The sequence below is a fragment of the Zalophus californianus genome, chromosome 8, assembly GCF_009762305.2.
Source record: "Zalophus californianus isolate mZalCal1 chromosome 8, mZalCal1.pri.v2, whole genome shotgun sequence".
In the NCBI taxonomy this organism is placed as follows: domain Eukaryota; kingdom Metazoa; phylum Chordata; class Mammalia; order Carnivora; family Otariidae; genus Zalophus; species Zalophus californianus.
Window position 1 is genome coordinate 76,135,088 of NC_045602.1, and position 20,963 is coordinate 76,156,050.

Sequence of the window (20,963 nt, forward strand, 5' to 3'; positions counted from 1 at the left end):
TTTATCAGTACTATGGTAATGAGTTTATACCCCGAATGGAAACAAACCCACCTTTTTTTTTTTTTTTAAGATTTTATTTGACAGAGACACGGCAAGAGAGGGAACACAAGCAGGGGGAGTGGGAGAGGGAGAAGCAGGCTTCCGCTGAGCAGGGAGCCCGATGTGGGGCTCCATCCCAGGACCCTGGGATCATGACCTGAGCCAAAGGCAGACGCTTAATGACTGAGCCACCCAGGCACCCCGAAACAAACCCATTTCCATCTTCAAATGAAGCCAGGGCCCAGAACACTCACTATTGTTTCATCTAAAAATGAATTCCAGTGTCTCTTAAATGTCCTGTATCTTTCATGATGAAGGGTACTCAGGGGGCAGTTGGTAAATACTTGTTGATGAAAGTACCTGGGAAGCATCATAGCTGATACTGTCCATCTTTTCCCTGCAGGCAGCTCAGATGGTTCTGTGACAACTAATCCAATTTGTGCCTTCACTCAAGGAATTCAGTTCATTGAGAGAATCTGCCCGGGTGCAACATCCAGATTCACAACAAACTTTCTGACTTTGTATGCCTTTATCCCAGTTCTTGTCATCCTAGGAATAGTTGTTTTTAAAATAAGGGATCATCTCATTAGCAGATAGTAAAGAACATTGCTGCGAAAATGACCTTAAGCCCTAGATGTGCAGGACTATTTTGAATGTCTGAAATAAGAAAGCCACGTGTTTTTGATAGTACATCTTAAGTCTTTTAACTCCATCTGTGCCCCTCAGATCCATGCAGGCTTTGAATGATATTCTGACCTGCAGGGACATGTGCTATTTGGAAATTGTGAGTGAGCTGGTCCAAAAATGTAAATAGTAATAATTCATAAAGTTATGAGAGACTAGTGTGACTGTTTTTCTTTGTTCTAGACACAGAAAAATAGGTCAGTTAAAAAATTATGTTTACAGGGCACCTGGCTGGCTCTTTGGTGGAGCATGCGACTCTTGATCTCAGGGTTGTGAGTTCGAGCCCCACGTTGGGTGTAGAGACTACTTTTAAATATAAAAAAAATTTTTTTTAAATTATGCTTACATTTGATACAATATTTGTTAAGAATATTTGAGTGGTTATTGACTGTAAGTAACAAAAAAAAGAGCATTGTGGGTTTGAGTGAAGCAAAGCATCCTGCAAAATTGGGGGTGGGTGGGAATGCTTTATCATTGAAAAACCCATATTTATGTGTACATGTCCACATGAGGGTCTGAGTTACCCAGTCACACTGAAAGGATGTTGGACAGATGCTGCATGATGAAGACCCTGATACAGAGCACTTGATGATTTTTTGGGAGATAAAATGAAAACCTGCAGGAATGGGCTCAACTGAGATCACAGCATACCAGACAGACCTCAGGTAATGTCTTTAAAGATTAGTTTGCTGTTTTTCCACTTTTCACTAAGTTTACTTATAAAATCAAAAGTGAATGTTACTAGATAAAGTGTATGCACTGAGAAATGACATCTTTAAGGCTAGAGAGGAGGGGTTATTTAAGTCCATACAGAAAAGCTGTTCAGCTGACATAGTATTTACACTAAGAACCAAAATTCAGGTTCTTGAATCGTAAAGAGAAAGAATGCTGATAAATATAGAGATACTTGTATTACATATTTTTAGGGATGAAATGATGTATATAGATGATTAAAATGGGTCCTATACTAAATGACTGATTATCTTTCTGATGATTGATATTCAGGTAATTCACATCCAAGTCTGAAAAGACCCTGTCTCAATGTTACCATGGTAACTCTGAGGGAAAACATCTTAGTACGTGAACTTGTTCAGTTGCTGTGACCCTAACTTGTAACGAATGATAAATTATAGCATTTGAAATGTCTCATATTATAGCAGAAAAGATCATTTTCATTAAGGAAAACCACAGTAAAATTCTATTTCTTAGAACTGTATTTAAGGATCTGGAGACATTGGCAAATTACCAGAATAGTATTGTCAATTTTATAAAAGGTCTCTGACACTGATGATTATGGTGTAATAGTTACATAATGCATTACAGATTATATATGTCACATCAGTTATAGACAATTCTGCAGATGATAATCTATTAAAGTAGTTCAAAGAGAGTCCCACAGGAACCTCTTTTGAAATCGCTGATTTCAACTTAACTAAAGATATGGGTGTGCACTGTAAGTGGAAACATTTCTACTATTCATATGCAGATGAATTTCATTCTAGCTCGGAAACATTTGGAAAATTGACATAGCACGTGACTTCAAGCTATTAAATGTTACTGATACCATCTTAGAAAAACAATGACTTTCAACATGTGACAGTCTGTCTCAAGTCAAAAATGGACAGTGATGTGTAAGACAATCAAATTATATAACAGAAAATTTCTGTTACTATTGTGGAATAGGCTGTTTCTTCCCCAGTCAGTGGATGTTTCTGAGATTATAACATTCAATATTAATTTAAAGGGAGCTCTTTCTCCACGGCACTTGGGCAGGGTGCCTGTCTGCACCTAAGACTGAGGGTCTTTGAAAATATGCTGAGGGCGCCTGGGTGGCTCAGTTGGTTAAGCGACTGCCTTCGGCTCGGGTCATGATCCTGGAGTCCCGGGATCGAGTCCCACATCGGGCTCTCTGCTCAGCGGGGAGTCTGCTTCTCCCTCTGACCCTCTTCCCTCTCGTGCTCTCTCTCATTCTCTCTCTCAAATAAATAAATAAAAAATCTTTAAAAAAAAAAAAGAAAAAAGAAAATATGCTGAAACTCCTGTTGTCAAGAGTGCTGGAATCACATGGACTGCAAGTAGTTTATGAAGTCTTTTTTTTTTTTCTGAAATTATGTCCCACATTCTTTTATTTTAAAGATTTTATTTATTTGACAGAGAGATAGAGCACAAGTAGGGGGAGCAGCAGAGGGAGAGGGAGAGCCTGATGTGGGGCTCGATCCCAGGACCCTGGAATCATGACGTGAGCTGAAGGCAGACGCCTAACGACTGAGCCACCCAGGCGCCCCAAGTAGTTTATGAAGTCTCATTACTTCATTGCAGTGATCAGGTAGTTTGCTTTCCACTCAGATACCACTCGTCAGTTTTGGTGTTCTTGGGTTTAGTAAGTGTGCTTATTTGAAGCTGGGTGTATGGTTTATTAGAGTGAACATATTTTGTAATGGAAATGGAAGAACACAGAAATGACTTTCTTGGTCAAAGACAATTAAGCTTACTCCAGATCGAACTTGGCTAGCAGGTACACAAATTCATAGGATCGAGAAGGTTTCTTAAAAGCTATTTCCCCTTGGAAATGATCTTTCAGTATTACCAGTTCATGAAGTTTTGGCCTGCTTATTGATAGAATATATCCTTAAATTTACATGTTCTTCAAAAAGTTATACTGGGCGCCTGGGTGGCTCAGGTGTTAAGCGTCTGCCTTCGCCTCAGGTCATGATCACAGGGTCCTGGGATTCAGCAGGAAGCCTGCTTCTCCCTCTCACACTCCCCCTGCTTGTGTTCCCTTTTGCTGTGTTTGTCAAATAAATAAAATCTTAAAAAAGTTATACTCAAAATAAATATGTCAGAATCATCAAAGGTGCAGATTACTGTACCCCATTCCAGACCCACTGATTCAGGATCTCTGGGTGTGGGGACTCAGGAATGTGCATTTTGTTTTATTTTTTCAAAGATTTTATTTATTGGACAGAGGCAGCAAGATGATATAAGCAGAAACTTATAAATGCTGAAATAAGTATACACTAAACCTATTAGAGAATGGTAGAATATTTTTTATTTTAAAAAATACTGTATGTAATTACACAACTTTTTCCCCTCTTAAAAGACTTAAAAGTATCCAGAGACTTGCACTAATACAACAAATGCCACTTTTCCTTTAACAAATACACATCTTAGCTTCCTTCACTTGCTACCATTATAGCTAATTAATAAAATAAACTTACTTGTATTTGGGAAAGAAGAATAAGTACACTATAGGTGAATTAGGTTCAAGAATCAAACTCAATTTGTTTCCAAGACTTGGAAGAACTTCTTTTATATTGTTCCAGTTCCTAAACAAAAATATGTTACTTAAGAAAAAACTTAAAATTAAACTAGGCACCTTAAAACTGCCTTAGCATTTTTTAGGTATGACAGTACATCCTTTATGGTATCATCCTCAAAATTTCTTGACAATTATTCTGTAAATTCTTATAATTAGGATTTATTTTCTAGAAATGTAGTCTTCAGAGTTTCTGTGTAGCCTAAATAACACTTAGAAATGCACTTATTAAAGATGAAATTATATAATACATATATGTACAAATTCTTTTAACTCTTAAAATACATTTGTCATACTTTATTTAAAAGTGATATTTTTGTTTCCTGTTCAACTCTTGCCAAAACTGGGTTGAAGTTGTCAAATTATCAATATTTAAAATGTATATATTCTTTTGACCCAGTGATTGTGCCTTTCAAAATGTGTCTCATAGAATAATAGAGAAGAGCGCAAGGATATAAATAGAAGGATATTCACTGTGTATCCCAGGGCAGGACTGGAAACAACTTGGCTGTCTCTCAGTAAGGACATTATTAAAGACATCAGCGCTCGTTCACAAGGGGTTCATGGGCAGCCAGCAAAAATAGCGGGATATGTGCCACAAGAAGAAAAAGGGTGGAGAAAGGACGGGATGATTCCCACTTTCTATTTTATAGACTTCTATATCTTTTGAGGGTTGTTTTTCATAATGAGTATATGTTACTTTTACAATTCATAAATTCTAACATGGGTGGAAACCCTGCATGAGATGATTCATATACAAAGGGATTATCAAAGGGGATTACCTCCTGGCTTCTTACATGTTGTTCAGTGTATCAATAACTGTACAAAGTATATTATTTCAGTTAAGCAGAAAGTGGTTACTCTGCAAGATAAGGCAATCACTGTTCTTTGGTTAACATAACAAGTTCACAGTTGCTATGAAAAGAAAATTCCATTCTCATTTTCCGAAAAATTGTGGATTGTCTCTTTTATATCTATACTCAAGTTACTTAAGTTTAAATGTTAGAAGTTTTAAAACTGAAGACAGACTTTGGAAGAGTTTTTATATAATAACTCCAAAGTAGTCTTTCCAGATTGGTTTATTTTTTTAAAATGAAGTTAATTCAGTTCACCAGTCATCTGCCACATAGGGTTTCAAAGACTATTAAGTCATAAAGAATAAACAGTAGTTATCTTTTAATTGGAAGCACTGTATTATTTTTACCAATGATAAGGGTGAGGACATTGCTTTGAGAGTCTTTGCTAAAGATATCTCCCTTCTGCAGAGAGGAAACTGAGAGAAGAACAGGGCTGGTCACACAGGCCATGTCACAAAGAATGAGTGATGTGATACCGAACTCACCACGACCACTAAACCTTCAATACTCCTGTCGTGGTTAGTCAAAATAATATGATTTAATTCTCTAAAGGAAGAGCAAGCAAGAGGATTTTCTTTTTCTTTTTTTTAAACATTTTATTTATTTGACAGAGCACAAGCAGAGGGAGAAGCAGGCTCCCCGCTGAGCAAGGAGCCCGATGCAGGACTCAATCCCAGGACCCTGGGATCACGACCCAAGCTGAAGGCAGATGCTTAACCGACTGAGCCACCCAGGCATCCCAAGAGGATTTTCTTTACACTGTAATTCTTCATGATTGCTTTAGAGAGCCATTTTAAAAGTGAATGCAAAACGAAGAAAGGTTTCCACCTTGCCTCTTAAGAACTTCTAAAGTTTTCGATCGTAGGTGGACCACAGTCTTAAAACACTTGAAACAGCATCTTCGATAAAGGACGGTAAGAACATTTTTCCCTAAACATGTAAATCAGTGTGTGTTATGTGTTTAAATTATAGGCTTAGGGGTTATAGATAAGTTGATTTTTGAAAACAAATTCAAAATAGGTATGTGTGGCTGGCCAAGAAGAGCTTAAAAATATTGTTTACCCAAACCTTGTCCTTGTTTTTTTTTTTTCTTTCTTTGGCAATAAAAATATAGAAAAGAGGTAGAAGCATTCACTAAGTGCTTTCTATATACGTATGTCCCCTTAAAATCAGGAATGCTTTAAACCTAGAGGGCTTTTTAAATTTTGGGAGCAACCTAAGTGTCCACTGATAGATGAAGGGATAAAAAAAGATGTGGTATATACACACAATGGAATATTAGCCATAAAAATGAGATCTTGCCACTTGCAACAACATGAATGAATTTATAGGGTGTTAGGCTGAGTGAAATAAGTCAGAGACAGTTACCATATGATTTCACTCATATGTGTAATTTAAGAAACAAATGAGGAAAGGGAAAAAAAACCAGGTTCAACTTTAGAGAAAAACTGATAGTCATCAGAGGGGAGGTGGGTGGGAGGATGGGTAAAATGGGTGACGGGGATTAAGAGTACACTTCTAATGAGCACTGAGTAATGCAGAGAATTGGTGAACTATATTGTACACCTGAAACTAACATAACACTGTATGTGAACTACACTGGAATTTTTTTAAAAAGAGAGTAAAAAAAAAAACTAGAGGGCTTTTAAAAGCAAAAACTGAGGCAGTATTTTTTTAAATTCAATTAACATGTAATGTATTATTTGCTTCAAGGGTACAGGTCTGTGATTCATCAGTCTTATATGATACCCAGTGCTCATTACAACACATACCTTCCCCAATGTCCATCACCCAGTACCCCATCCCTCCACCCCTCTCCCCTCCAGAAAACCTCAGTTTGTTTCCTATGATTAAGAGTCTCTTACGGTTTGTCTCCCTCTCTGGTTTCATCTTGTTTCATTTTTTTCCTCTCTCCCCACTATGATCCCCTGCCTTGTTTCTTAAATTCCACATATCAGTGAGATCATATGATAATTGTCTTTCTCTGATTGGCTGATTTCGCTTAGCATAATACCTTCCAGTTCCATCCATGTCGTTGCAAATGGCAAGATTTCAATTTTTTGATGGCTGCATAATATTCCATTGTGTATATATACCACATCTTCTTTATCCATTCATCTGGTGATGGACATCTTGGCTCTTTCCACAGTTTGGCTATTGTGGATATTGCTGCTATAAACATTGGGGTGCAGCTGCCCCTTCGGATCCCTACATTTGTATCTTTGGGATAAATACCCAGGAGTGCAATTGCTGGGTCGTAGGGTAGCTCTATTTTCAACTTTTTGAGTAACCTCATACTGTTTTCCAGAGTGGTTGCACCAGCTTGCATTCCCACCAACATTGTAGAAGGGTTCCCCTTTCTCCACATCCTCGCCAACATCTGTCATTTCCTGACTTGTTAATTTTAGCCATTCTGACTGGTGTGAGGTGGTAACTCATTGAGGTTTTGATTTGTAGTTCTCTGGTGTCGAGTGATGTTGAGCACTTTTTCATGTGTCTGTTGGCCATTTGGATGTCTTCTTTGCAGAAATGTTTTTCATGTCTTCTGCCCATTTCTTGGATTATTTGTTCTTTGGGTGTTGAGTTTGATAAATTCTTTATAGATTTTGGATACTAGCCCTTTATCTTCCATGTCGTTTGCAAGTATCTTCTCCCATTCTGTCAGCTGTCTTTTGGTTTTGTTGACTGTTTCCTTTGCTGTGCAAAAGCTTTTTATCTTGATGAAGTCCCAATAAGTTCATTTTTGCCCTTGTTTCCCTTGCCTTTGGAAATGTGTCTAGCCAGAAGTTGCTGCAGCCGAGGTGGAAGAGGTTGCTGCCTGTGTTCTCCTCAAGGATTTTGAGGGACTCATGTCTCACATTTAGGTCTTTCACTCATTTTAAGTCTATTTTTGTGTATGGTGTAAAGAAATGGTCCAGTTTCATTCTTCTGCATGTGGCTGTCCAATTTTCCCAACACCATTTGTTGAAGAGACTTTTTTCCATTGGATATTCTTTCCTGCTTTGTCGAAGATAAGTTGACCATAGAGTTGAGGGTCCATTTCTGGGCTCTCTATTCTGTTCCATTGATCTGTGTGTCTGTTTTTGTGCCAGTACCATCCTATCTTGACGATGACAGCTTTGTAATAGAGCTTGAAGTCCAGAATTGTGATGTCACCAGTTTTGCTTTTCTTTTTCAACATTCCTCTGGCTATTAGGGGTCTTTTCTGGTTCCATACAAATTTTAGGATTATTTGTTCCAGTTTTGTGAAAAAAAATTTATGGTATTTTTTTTGATAGGGACTTCATTGAATGTGTAGATTGCTCTAACTAGCCATAGACATTTTCACAATATTTGTTCTTCCAATCCATGAGCATGAACGTTTTCCATTTCTTTGTGTCTTCCTCAGTTTCTTTCATGAGTGTTCTATAGTTTCCTGAGTACAGATCCTTTGCCTCTTGGGTTAGGTTTATTCCTAGGTGTCTTATAGTTTTGGGTGCAGTTGTAAGTGGGATCAACTCCTTAATTTCTCTTTCTTCTGTCTCATTGTTCTGTGCATTGATTTTATATCCTGCCACTTTGCTGAATTCCTATATGAGTTCTGGCAATTTTGGGGTGGAGTCTTTTGGGTTTTCCACATAGAGTATAAAGAGTAGAGCAGACATCAAAAATAGAAACCAAAAGAATGGTAGAACAGATCAACGAAACTAAGAGCTAGTTTTTTGAAAGAACTAATAAGATTGATAAAACCCTGGCCAGACTTATCAAAAAGAATAGAGAAAGGACCCAAATAAATAAAATCATGAATGAAAGAGGAGAGATCACAACCAACACCAAAGAAATACAATTATAAGAACATATTATGAGCAACTATATGCCAACAAATTAGGCAATCTGGAAGAAATGGATGCATTCCTACTAAAGACATAAAAACTACCAAAACTGAAGAAAGGAAGAAGTAGAAAATAGAAATAGAAAAATTGAAGCAGTAATCAAAAATCTTCCAGCAAACAAGAGTCCAGGGCCATGTGGCTTCCCAGGGGAATTCTACCAAACATTTAAAGAAGAATTCATACCTATTCTTCTGAAGCTGTTTCAAAAAATCGAAATGTAAGGAAAACTTCCAAACTCTTTCTATGAGGCCAGCATTACCTTGATCTAAACCAAAGACCCCACCAAAAAGGAAAATTACAGACTAATATCCCTGATGAACTTGGATGCAAAAATTCTCACCAAGATACTAGCCAATAGGATCCAACAGTACATTAAAAGGATTATTCACCACGTCCAAGTGGGATTTATTCCTGGGCTGCAAGGGTGGTTCAACATCTGCAAATCAATCAATGTGATACACTACATAAGTAAAAGAAAGGACAAGAACCATATGATCCTCTCAATAGATGCAGAAAAAGCATTTGACAAAGTACAGCATCCTTTCTTGATTAAAACTCTTCACACTGTAGGGATAGAGGGTACATACCTCAACATCATAAAAGCCATCTATGAAAAACCCACAGCGAATATCCTTCTCAATGGTGAAAAACTGAGAGCTTTTCCCCTAAGGTCAGGAATACGTCAGGGATGTCCACTGCTGTTCAACATAGTCCTAGAAGTCCTAGCCTCAGCAATCAGACAACAAAAAGAAATAAAAGGCATCCGAATTGGCAAAGTAGTAGTCAACCTCTCACTTTCTGCAGATAACCAAGATACTCTATGAGGAAGTATTTTCTGGTGTCCATGTGAAGTCTGGCAAAAAAAAAGAACTGAGTAGAGAAGAGAGAGCTAATTAAGCAAAGACAGTCTTCAGGAAAGGTGAAAGGGGCCTTAAGGCTGATCCTTAAACATGTGAGGACTGATTTCAGTCCCCTGTGAGGATCTACACGCAGCTGTGGAGATGGGGAGCAAGGAGTCTGGACAATTATAAATGACACATTTTACTACCAAGGACTTTAAAATAGGTGTTATAGAATTTGGAGGGGGCTGGGTGCCTCCATGGCACCAGCAGAATTAATAGAAATGTGGTTCAAACACAGTTCTTCTGGGGCCCAGGGATGGACACATCCTTCTTGCCTAATGATTCTATATGACCTGAGCCTTTTCAGTGGCTCCAGAGTTGGAGGAACCGAATGGAACTCAAGAGTGAGCCTCTTCACCTTAGAAGTGACATGCTCTAATTTCACTGCCAAAGCTTAAAGGCCCCAAACTTTGTTTTTTTTCGCCTGATGATTATTTAAGCCACTAATAATGGGGCTTGAAGATGGGGAGGGAATCGAGAGGGGGGGATCACATGTGGTCTCGGACTCAGGGCCAGCCCTCCACTCATATGCAACTATTATATTTAAATGAACCGGGACGTCCTCTGTCCTCCCAAGAAGCACCAGAATCCAAAGTATCTGGGTTAAAGGTATGCAGACAAATGGCACACAGAATGGGCTTCTCTAAGCATTTACAGATTGTTTTTAAGTAAGGACACACTTTTATGTAATTATGGAAATGTGTTATGTGGCAATAATGATATTAAAAGATCAAAAAGAGGGGGACCTGGGTGGCTCAGTTGGTTAAGAGGCTGCCTTCAGCTCAAATCATGATTCCAGGACTCCAGCCCCGTGTCAGGGTCCCTGCTCAGTGGGGAGTCTGTTTCTCCCTCTTCCTCTACCCCTGCTCACTCTCTCTCTTCTCTCTGTCTCAAATAAATAAATAAATAATCTAAAAAAAGCAATGTGAAGAGCTATAGACAACTGGCTAGATTTTCACATAATGCAGATGAATTCTTTCATAGGCTGTGTTAATAGTGAAGAATGGTAGTTATTGTGGGGTTGCTTTCCAGTTCCACTCCAAATTCCTACAGTTTTAGGTCAGTAAGGGAAGACGGATTTGAATGTGAAAAGTCACGATGCTAAAAAACACCCCAGCCCTTTCATAATACCTGTGTATGTAAGTGTAATAAAAAGGGTCACTATGCAATATAAACACATACTCTTATCAAACAATGGCAGTCATTGACTCCTCGGTAAATATTAATTCAGGGATGGCTTCCAACTAATCTTTAGCTAAGCTGCACACATAATAAAGGTTATGTGAGGCCATCTATTTCTACAACACGCCTCTCACTTTGCTACAGCAACAAAACCCTCTAAATATTCATGACATAGTTTTCAAAAGTCTTCTGGACTGTGTTTAAATAGGATGTTTTGTTTTCTTATTTTAGGGCCCCTGAAGGTGAAAGGCTAGTGCTGAGAAAAATATCCTAGTTCCTGCTCCCGTGGATGGCTGTGTTCAGGTTACCCTTGCAACAGTGTGACGGCCCAAGTGACACAGCTCTACAAATCCCACCCCAGAGGCTGTCGGGGCATTCAATTTATAGTGCTTGCTGTAAATTTGGGTTCTGCACATTGTCTAGTTTTAGAGATCCGGGAAAATTTTAAGTATCAGGTCATGATGAATTTGCCAGCTTTTGCATTCTTACATCAGACTTATTCTATCACAAATGGCGCTAGCTGGGCATATATGGAACACAGTCTCCATTTTTAACCATTCTCCTGAGAGATCCTGTGTTTGCACACTTTCAGACTGGGTAGTCCTGAATTTTTCAGGTACAAGAAGAGTTTAAGTATGTCTGAATAGTCTAACAAAAAACAAAACCATTTAAAGAATCCCACAGACAAAAGAATATTGTGAAACGGTCTCCCTAGCACCAAGGTAAGAACTACCCATCTTCAACATAAAGTAAACTGGAAAACCCAAAGAGGATATGTGAACATTATGTCATCTCTGGGTGGTGGAATGATTTAAAGTCCTTCTTCATGAACATCAGAATTTTTTTTTTTATATAGTAAAGATGTATTATTTCAGTTTTTTTTTTAAGATTTTATTTTTAATCTCTACACCCAGCATGGGGCTCGAACTCATGACCCCAAATATCAAGAGTTGCACATTCTACCAACCGAGCCAGCCAGGCGCCCCTTCAATAATTTTGAAAGTAAAAAAAAAAATTAAATACATTGAGAAAAATCTATGGAATTCTAGAGGTATTTTGTGATAAAACTCAAGATGAGATAAAATAAATGTTGAGGATACTACCTGATCCTTCTGAATTCTCATTTCATCAACTTCACTTTCAGCATACTGAGGGTCTCTTGCAGGGTCCTTGGTATCTTTCAGCATGTTGATACTCTGAAATTACAGTTCTTCAAGTCATTTCATGCCCGTACCCCCAAACAGTCAACAACTACCATCTGCCTCAGCCAGACCCTCTATGGTCTTTTGAGGTTTTATCATCACTGCTGAGGCCCATTTCAGATAGCACCAGGCCCGCTCCCTCCCTCTCTGTCCAGCTGCTGTCTCCCACTTTGCCAACAGCCTGGGAGCTGAATTTGAAGAGCTGTGTCTTGCTCATCTTTTAAAACCCACAGTGCCTTGTGTACAATAGATTTTTGGCACACAATTCTTGAGCATGCCAGAATAGAAAACAAAGTAATCATAATAGGCTCATTGGAACATTTCCTAATAACAGCTGAATAATGCTAAACATTCTTGCTTTAAAAGAATTAGAAATCTTTACCTTTGGTGGAAAGACCCTTTCATACACTTTTTTCCACAACTCCATTGGTGAATGGGCATGAAGCTTTCCAATGTCATTATCAGGAACAGGAGGAGATCCTAAAATTGGAAATTGTACACCAAATGACTGCACTGATTAAAACTTGACAAACTGTCTCAATAAAACAGATAACACTTAGAAAGATAGAAATCCTAGATCATTCATTTTCCTTCTCCCTAATATAGCCACTCTTAAAATTTACCCCAGCCCAGTGTAGCAAGGCCACAGGTTCTAGCACCAGAGGAAGAGGAGACAGAGTAATGAGTCAGTTGTGATACTCTTTCCTCATACTTACATTGCCACCCGGTGAAAATAGCAGGTTTGATATTCTCATGTGTTTATGAATTTGTAAGGAAACACTCTTATGTGCTACTCACTAAAGTGCAAATTGGGACACCTAACTCAGAGGGGAATGTGGCACTACTAACTGCCATGCAAATATGGAAAAAGGTTATATGCTATTACCCAGAAACCCCAATTTTTGGTGTTTAATCTGGAAACACCTGCACACAGGTATTAATGATTTCACACTGCAGCATCATTTCATTTGTATTAGTGAAAAACTGGCCAGAACTAAACTGTCCATCAGTAAGCTGTAGTGAACTAAATTACTATGCACAGCCATGCTCTGTAACCCTGCAGCAGTCAAAATACCAAATAGAACTAGCTGCAGCATTAATATGGAAAAACCGCCAAGACGTATTGAGTAGAAAGGGAAACTTTCAAAACAATAGCTATAGAATGAGACAATTATGTTCAAACAAGTAGTTTTTTCTATATCGCATTCACATGTATAGAAAATAGTCTGGAAGTCTTATATGTACTATTTTAACATTTTATAATGAGAATGTCTTTATGTACTGATTGTGTACTTTAATATGAAAATTAATTTGAAAAAATGCCACGTCCTGGCAATTTGTCTATAATCTGAGATTTCTCATTCTTTCTATTCTAGCATTTACAATGTTGATCTTTCAGGACCTCCTTATCACTCTGGTGGGAAAGACAGTGATGCAATCCACCAATCTTATTCAGCTCTCCCAAGTTTTTTACTTGTCCTCGTTTGTGTGTGTGTGTGTGTGTATTAACTTCTATACAATTTTATCATCTTTGTAGGTAAATGTATCCACCATCAAGATACTGCACAGTGCCATTGTCTCAAGGATCCCTTGCCTTGCCCTTTTATACCCACACCACCTCTTCCCAATTTCCCCTCCTACTTCCCTGTGTACGGTCCTGTCCCTAACCTCTGATAACTATTAATCTTTCCTCCACTTCTGAAATTTTTTCATCATAAAAATTTTACATAAATAGAATCATAGCGTATATAACATTTTCTGATTGGCTTTTTTTTTTCACTCAGTATAATTCCTTGGTGATCTTCAAGTTACTGTGTGTTATCAATAGTTTGTTCCGTTTTATTGCTGAGTAGTATTCTATGGTATGGATGTACCGTACCATAGTAGAGAGTTTTAAACAACATCTCGTTGTTTCTAGTTTGGGGCTATTACAAATGAAGCCACCGCGAACATTTGTGTACAGATTTTTATGTGAACGTAAGTTTTAATTTCTAAGATAAATGTCCAATAATGCAATTTCTAAGTCATATGGTAGTACATGTTTAGTTTTATAAAAAGCTGTCAAACTGTGTTCAAGAGTGGCTGTATCATTTTACATTCCTACCAGCAATGTAGGAGTATCCAGTTTCTCCATATTCTTGTCAGCATTTGGTGTTGTCACTTTTTTTGGTTAGCTATTCTGATGAGCTCATTGTGGTTTCCATTTGCATTTCCCTAATGATTAGAGATATTAACCATCTTTTCATATGCTTATTTTCCATTTGTATATCCTCTTTGGTGAAATGTCTGCTCATGTATTTTGCCTATTTTCTAACAGGATTTTTTTACTGTTAAGTTCTTTATATATTCTAGATAATAGTCCTTTGTCAGATATGCAGTTGAAAATATTTTCTCCCAGCATGTAGTATGTCTTTTTATCCTTTTCAAATGGACTTTCAAGAGCAAAAGTTTTTAATTTTGATGAGGTCTAAGCTCCATGATTTTTAATTTCAGTTTCTCATTCCTTTTTTGACGTCCAACTACTTACAGGGGCATTATCTATCAGTATACACAGTGATTCTCATAGCTAATGGAAATTAAGTCGGTGTTAATTATAAAAACCAGTCTTTGGGATCACTCATTAACCACCTCTATTCTTTTCATTCCAATTCAATCTGTAATCTCATTACAAAGATCTACATTTGAAGTCCAGTCAACTTTAGCATGTAAGAGTAATGATGGACGGGAAATAAAAAAAACTACTATCTACTAGAGCGTTAAAACCAAACTTTGTCAGTCCCCGAGTAGAAAGAGTTGCTAGGTCCCAAAAAGATAAGGAGCTTGATTATATAAACCCTTAAAATTCTTTTTGCTTCACGAGCCTAAAAGTCTGTAAGTTTAGGAAATACATCCCATTATCTGAAGCAAACTATTTTCATAATGAAGAATTAAAGCATACATAATTAGTACAACTGTTCTTTTTTGGTTTATTCCATCACACTTGAATCTTGTATTTTTCATCACTGCCCATGATATATAGCTTTCACTTTCCTGACCACTCTGTGCTTCTGGTTTTCTTCTAAACCCAACAAGCTAAAATTTAAAAGTACCTGGAAATCAGTGAGGGAAAGGAAATACGTGCAAAATTTTTTAGTGAAATAGAGATCCGAAATCCGTCTCTTATGTGGCAACATTCCTTCCATCACAAATATGTCAATGTGATGCATGTTGCATCAATACTGTGTATACAAAGAAATACATAAGAAATAACAGCAATGATAATGAAATCAGAAATGGTATGTTGGAGATGGAGTGAACACGGGATAGGGTGAAATCAATAAGCAATTAAAAAACTGAACAATCTTAATAAGTTCACCAACCTATTTGACTTAAAGAATCCAATCCTGCTGTGATAAACAGTGGTTTATTCTGATCCACACATATTGATTTGCTACATGGGTAAGAAGAAAAAAAGTCTAATTTAGTTTAGCAATCGAATATCCTGCCATGCTCTACTGTAAATACAGAGCCGAGTTTTACATGTAGCCACTGGTGAAAGAGCACTGTCCCCAAATGAATGAGTGAATATCTATTTAAGCTTTTTCAAAAATTAAAGTCTGGCATTAAAGTATTTTATAGGGAAAAAAAGTGACAGACCCAAACTACTTTAAATGAAAACCAGGAAAAGTAGCAAGATTAAGAAAAATATACATACTACAATGATCAATTCAATTTCTAATCAATATAAGAAAATGATAATACAGGGAAAGCTACTAACATGAGAGAAGTCAAAGAAATCAGTGAAATAGCTGTAATAGTATTTTATTCTAGTCTCAGACTGTTATATAACATTTTAGTTATAAAATTTGAGAAATATTTAAATACAAGAAACAGGAAATAATATGAAACTATTTCCCTAAGAATAACCATTTGGGGGCACTTTCTTACGAACAAACAATAATTAGATGAGAACAATAATCAGATGAGATTATTATTGGCAAAAAAAGATAGTTTATCAGTACCTTTTGTCAATACCAAATGCTAACTGGTTGATAACTCCACGTATTTTTAGTAATAGAGCTTCTGATTTACTGGTAAACTAAAAAAAAAGATCAGAATAAGTTATATACTCTGCTTTTAAATCACAGAAACAGGTAAAATAAATATGCCTTTGAACAAGTACAAATTGCAGACAGAATTATTACTTATTTGCCCATAGAACTATTTATTCTTCTGAGCAGACAGAAACCTGAATAAAGGAAAATTATCTCATATTTGTTTTAGCTCATTCTTCGAACTTCACTGAGTGCATGATATTAAAGGGACGTGTGTATGCACTAATCATTTCAGCTGCTCCCACATATGGAACATAATTACTTCCCAAAAGCAGTCTGGCTGGTAGAAAATAGGAGGTATATATCATAAATAACTTTTCCATCCACGAACATATTACTGTCTTCCAAAAAGCCAGCAGGGAAGCTACAGACTAGTCCAACAATACTGATACTCATTAAAAAGATCTTTTAACTTCTCTTCAGAATTGCCCTTGAGCTTGCAAAGTAGCTACTAAGCATTCTCAGTGGTGGTATGTAAGGAGGGTGACCATAACCAGACTTCAGGGAATGAAAGGGGGTGGGTACTATTAATAATTAAGCTGAGACCTCAGGTGAACATCAGGACACGTGATTACCCCACAAATCTTTTAAGACTAGATTTGATTTTTGGAAATATCAAAAGTTTCTCAGCCAAATCAGAATGGCTAAGATGTATAAAAGTGGGAAAAACAACCTTGAACCAAAATGAAAAGTAATTTTATAAGGCAAATCAATTTTCAGGATAAGATTCATTCTGGAGTAAGGACAGGTTCCCAGGCAAAGTATTTACTCATGTAAATATATAAAATTTAATACATTGACTTTTCAAAACAAACATTTTTAAAACTTGAAATTTAAAAATATAAAATAATTGAATTTTTAAAACACAACTTTATTACTATTATTATTTATGTTCCCTATGTGGAAAGGAAAATACCTCATCACAAATGTATTTTATAGAAGGGCATCAGCTGCCTTGAAACATCCTCCACAAATAGCTGTAGAGCTTCTGCTTGGATAAACTCAGTGGGAACTCATTATCTCCCAAAGCAACTCATTCCAGTTTCAGATAATGGTAGTATTAGAAAGTTCTTTCTTATTTTGAGCTAAACTCTGCTCTATTGATTCCTTGTTCTTGACTCTGAGAGCGCAAAGAATATCTAATACCTGATCCTTTTTCCATGGAACAATCCTTCGAATATTTAGAGCATTACCACATTCTAGACGACAGAACATAATTTTATACTCCTCATATATCACATTTTTAAGTCTCATACCATCCTGGCAGCTTTCCACTGAATCTGGTCCTGCTTATCAGTGTTTTGTTTGTTTGTTTTAAGATTTTATTTGACAGAGCACAAGCAGGGGGAGCCACAGGCTCCCCACTGAGCAGGGAGCCCAACGTGGAGTTCGATCTCAGGACCCTGGGATCATGACCTGAGCGGAAGGCAGACGCTTAACGGACTGAGCCACCCAGACTCCCCTATCAGTTCTATTTTTATTTTTATTAACTTCATTAGATTGCTCATAATAGTGAATCCATTTTCTTGTCTAAATTAGAAAGGCTCAACTAAAGGGCTAAAAAAAAAACCAAAACTGTTGAGGGGCGCCTGGGTGGCTCAGTCCGTTAAGCGGCTGCCTTCAGCTCAGGTCATGATCCCAGGGGTCTTGGGATCGAGCCCCACATCCGGCTCCCTGCTCAGCAGAGAGCCTGTTTCTCCCTTTCCATCTGCCTGCCACTCTGCCTACTTGTGCTCTCTCTCTCTGTCAAATAAATAAATAAAATCTTAAAAAAAAAAACTGTTGAGTATCCATCAACCTTGTCAGGCAGCCCCGAACTGTCTCTCTTGAACGGGGGGGGGGGGGGGGGGGGGGGGCCAGGGGAAAACCGGAAGTGAAATAGAAAGACGGGGCTTTGTAACTTTGGCTGCGCTCTTCTTGGTCTGGGAAGCTAGACAACCTTTATGGTTCTCCTGGTCCAGAAGGGCTCCTCTAACTCAAACTCATCCCTCTAGCTTGCTGAAAGCTGAGATGAAGCCTTTCTCAAATCCATTCCCTAGAAGACCCTGATCTTGTAGGGCCTTCTAGACCTGCCTGAGTTGATCTAAAATTTGTACACATAAGACCAGACTAGACCCTGACTGATCATCAAATGTGATCTGTTCCTAAAGAAACATAGAGATTTCCCTCAGCTAAGTAAGCAGAACTAACTGTGGGGCTTTATCTTGTGGTAAAAATAAGAAACTACAAGATTCATGGTCTTTGCTTCTATATCCTGGATACATTCATTTTAAACTCCCCATGTCTTTTTGAAACAGTAAAAAAAGTATTTCCAAAGCACTCTGTCAATTTAATATATAAGTAGATACAGTATAAATGTAAAAGGTACTGATTTTTAGAAAAACACACAATGCAATTTATTTGGAGTATTCAGAAGTAAAAAAATTTAAATATAGATCATATTCATCACTTTTAGTCATAATATCCTAGCCATGAAGGCCAGGGACTAGACCGTGTTGTCTCCAGCTTCCTCTGAGCACTTTCATGTACCAGGAAAAAGAAACCATTCAAATGGGAAGATAGTATTTCTTTTAAATAAAAGTACTTTTATATTTTATTGCATTTAAGAATATCCTTTATCCTTTGTTCCTGCTGTGGAAGGTAAGGATAACAGTTATAAGCAACATTGATTAAGGAACACTTTGTTTCAGACCCTGTGGTGAGCACATCACCTTAATCTCTCACTTATCCTTACAACAACCCTATGAAGAAGGCACTGGTTTTGTCCATTTTACCCTGGAGGAGACTGGGGCTTGAGTGAGATGACATGGCCTGTCTGAGATCACACATCTGGTAAATGGCTGTCATGAGATTCGAACCCAGGCACCAGGACTCTCAAGTTCATGGTTTTAACTGCAACAACAGTGTTTTTTTTTTTTTTAAGTTTAAAAAAAGAACATATTGTTAAAGGGTCCCCCCCCCTTTTCTCTTAAGAGAAGACAGATTCTAATTCTTGAGGGGAAATTAAAATGAATAAATTAATAGCCAGATTATCTCTTTAAGACTGGGGCTTGGGGGTGCCTGGGTGGCTCAGTTGAGCATCTGACTCTTGATTTTGGCTCGGGATATGATCTTCAGATCATGAGATCTAGCCCCAAGTCAGGCTCCATGCTCAGCAGGGAATCTGCTTGAGATTCTGATTGGGGTTTATGGACATAAGCAATTGTTCTGAAGACACTGTTGGCCATCTAGCAGAGTCCGTTCTAGAAATACATTATCAAACACTCTGTAACAAGAGGATTTGGGAGCAGCAGGAAAGGGAAGGAAGGGATTATGTGTACTAGTAAAAACATTAGTATTTATAACTGTGCATGAAATTGCTAATCTTTCTAAATTTGGTGCTGTCCACTCAAGCCAAAGGATAGGAAATGTACGAACCATTAATGATGCTCCATGATAATGTGCAACAAATCGAAGGGTCTTGCATATAACCTTTCTCTTCTCAGAGTCAAAATCCTGAAGAAATATATTTTTAAAAAGAAAAAAGTTGAGAAAATTAAATATCTGTAGCAGGAAGGTGCAAATTACTAAGTGTAGAAATACATGATTTCTTTCTTTTCTGGGGGGGGGGAACATACCCTATGGAGTAGGATTCCATGACCTTGATGCTTGTTTCTATAGAGAGTTGGACAGTAGCTGAAGCCTTCTAGAACTACAGCCATCAGCTCTTTTTTTGTTTAAACACTTAGTTCAATAGAATTTAGATGTAAGCACACATTTTATAGTGTGGAATACCCCAGGGATTCTCTGACAAACAAAGATAAGAAAACAATTTTCTGCTTTCTTCAATTTGAAAGTTGGGAAGTCAGCCCTATCCCTCAGTGACTGGGTGAAAGATTCAGTTCTCAATCTGCCTTATCCCCATTCGACTGCCTTATCCCCACTCCACTGTATGTATTGTTCTTTACGTATTTTCTCTTTCCCCGCTATGTCTTCTTTTCCAAAATCTTTAAGGTGTGTGACTCCTTGACCTCTCCCTCCCAGAGTCATTTTTCTTATTTCACTATTATCTTTCTTCCTCTCCCATAAAGCCTGGCTATGCATAAACAACCACCTTAACTAGAAGTGGAAAAGCTTACCTGAAAAATATCGTATTTACTTCCAATTATGACCAGAGGTATTAGAAATGGGTCGACTAATTCACGATCCTGTTAACATATTTCATTGCTTTATTATTATTTAGTACTATGTATTCAGCAAATTCTATTTAATTCTAAAAATATACCATTTTCGTCTTTTCATAGATGTTGACTTTGTTTGCTTGACATAAAGGCTGTCCCAATTTTTAACTTTCACTTGTTACATTTCTCAAGTATAAAACTAGAAATGGCAATTCCCTAAATTACCATATTTATTTGTTATATTCTGTCCTGTTTTCTTAAATAACATGTCATCTGCCTGTTTTTGTTATTTACTTTTTGGTATTCTCTTTTGTTGCCATAGCATCCACACTGCACAGATGGGAACCATAAGCTATCAGTTTCATCCTGGTATTCCCTATGTAAAACACATTCCTATAAAGCCTGGGCAACGTACGATACTGCTGCAGATTTTCTAGAAAATGATATTCATGGTTGTATTTAGAGACTTGTGTTACCATCGTTGCAACTTTATAATTTCATTAGTTGTCAGATGATCAAAAGATAACTGAATATGTGACAGACACTAAATGAACGTAAAATACAGACTGACAATAAGACTGTGAAAACTCTACTTGTGGCTTAAATTTGTAGCTTCATCTGCTCTTTGCCAGGTGACTTTTGTACAGTCCAGTTT

At 37.4% G+C, this 20,963-nt stretch overlaps 2 protein-coding genes across 4 annotated transcripts in view; one reads left to right on the plus strand and one right to left on the minus strand.

The window, feature by feature from the left end:
• Positions 1–11,947, plus strand: part of ABCG5 (ATP binding cassette subfamily G member 5) — a 37,166-nt gene extending 25,219 nt beyond the window's left edge. The window contains 4 exon segments of the mRNA XM_027622480.2: positions 443–1,388; positions 5,305–5,414; positions 5,508–5,810; positions 11,084–11,947. Coding sequence (XP_027478281.2) covers positions 443–636 — 194 coding nt within the window. The 3' untranslated portion in view covers positions 637–1,388; positions 5,305–5,414; positions 5,508–5,810; positions 11,084–11,947.
• Positions 1–20,963, minus strand: part of DYNC2LI1 (dynein cytoplasmic 2 light intermediate chain 1) — a 55,362-nt gene that overhangs the window by 11,789 nt on the left and 22,610 nt on the right. Inside the window, exons 7-14 of one of the 3 annotated variants that reach the window (XM_027622484.2) lie at positions 20,267–20,335; positions 19,566–19,643; positions 16,056–16,132; positions 15,414–15,484; positions 12,437–12,534; positions 11,956–12,048; positions 3,942–4,049; positions 454–588 (exon numbers count right to left, since the gene is read on the minus strand). In XM_027622484.2, coding sequence (XP_027478285.1) covers positions 3,987–4,049; positions 11,956–12,048; positions 12,437–12,534; positions 15,414–15,484; positions 16,056–16,132; positions 19,566–19,643; positions 20,267–20,335 — 549 coding nt within the window. In that variant the 3' untranslated portion in view covers positions 454–588; positions 3,942–3,986. Of the gene's footprint in view, positions 1–453; positions 589–3,656; positions 4,050–11,955; positions 12,049–12,436; positions 12,535–15,413; positions 15,485–16,055; positions 16,133–19,565; positions 19,644–20,266; positions 20,336–20,963 lie in introns of those variants that run through there. The other 2 variants (XM_027622483.2, XM_027622485.1) reach the window with 2 other exon arrangements.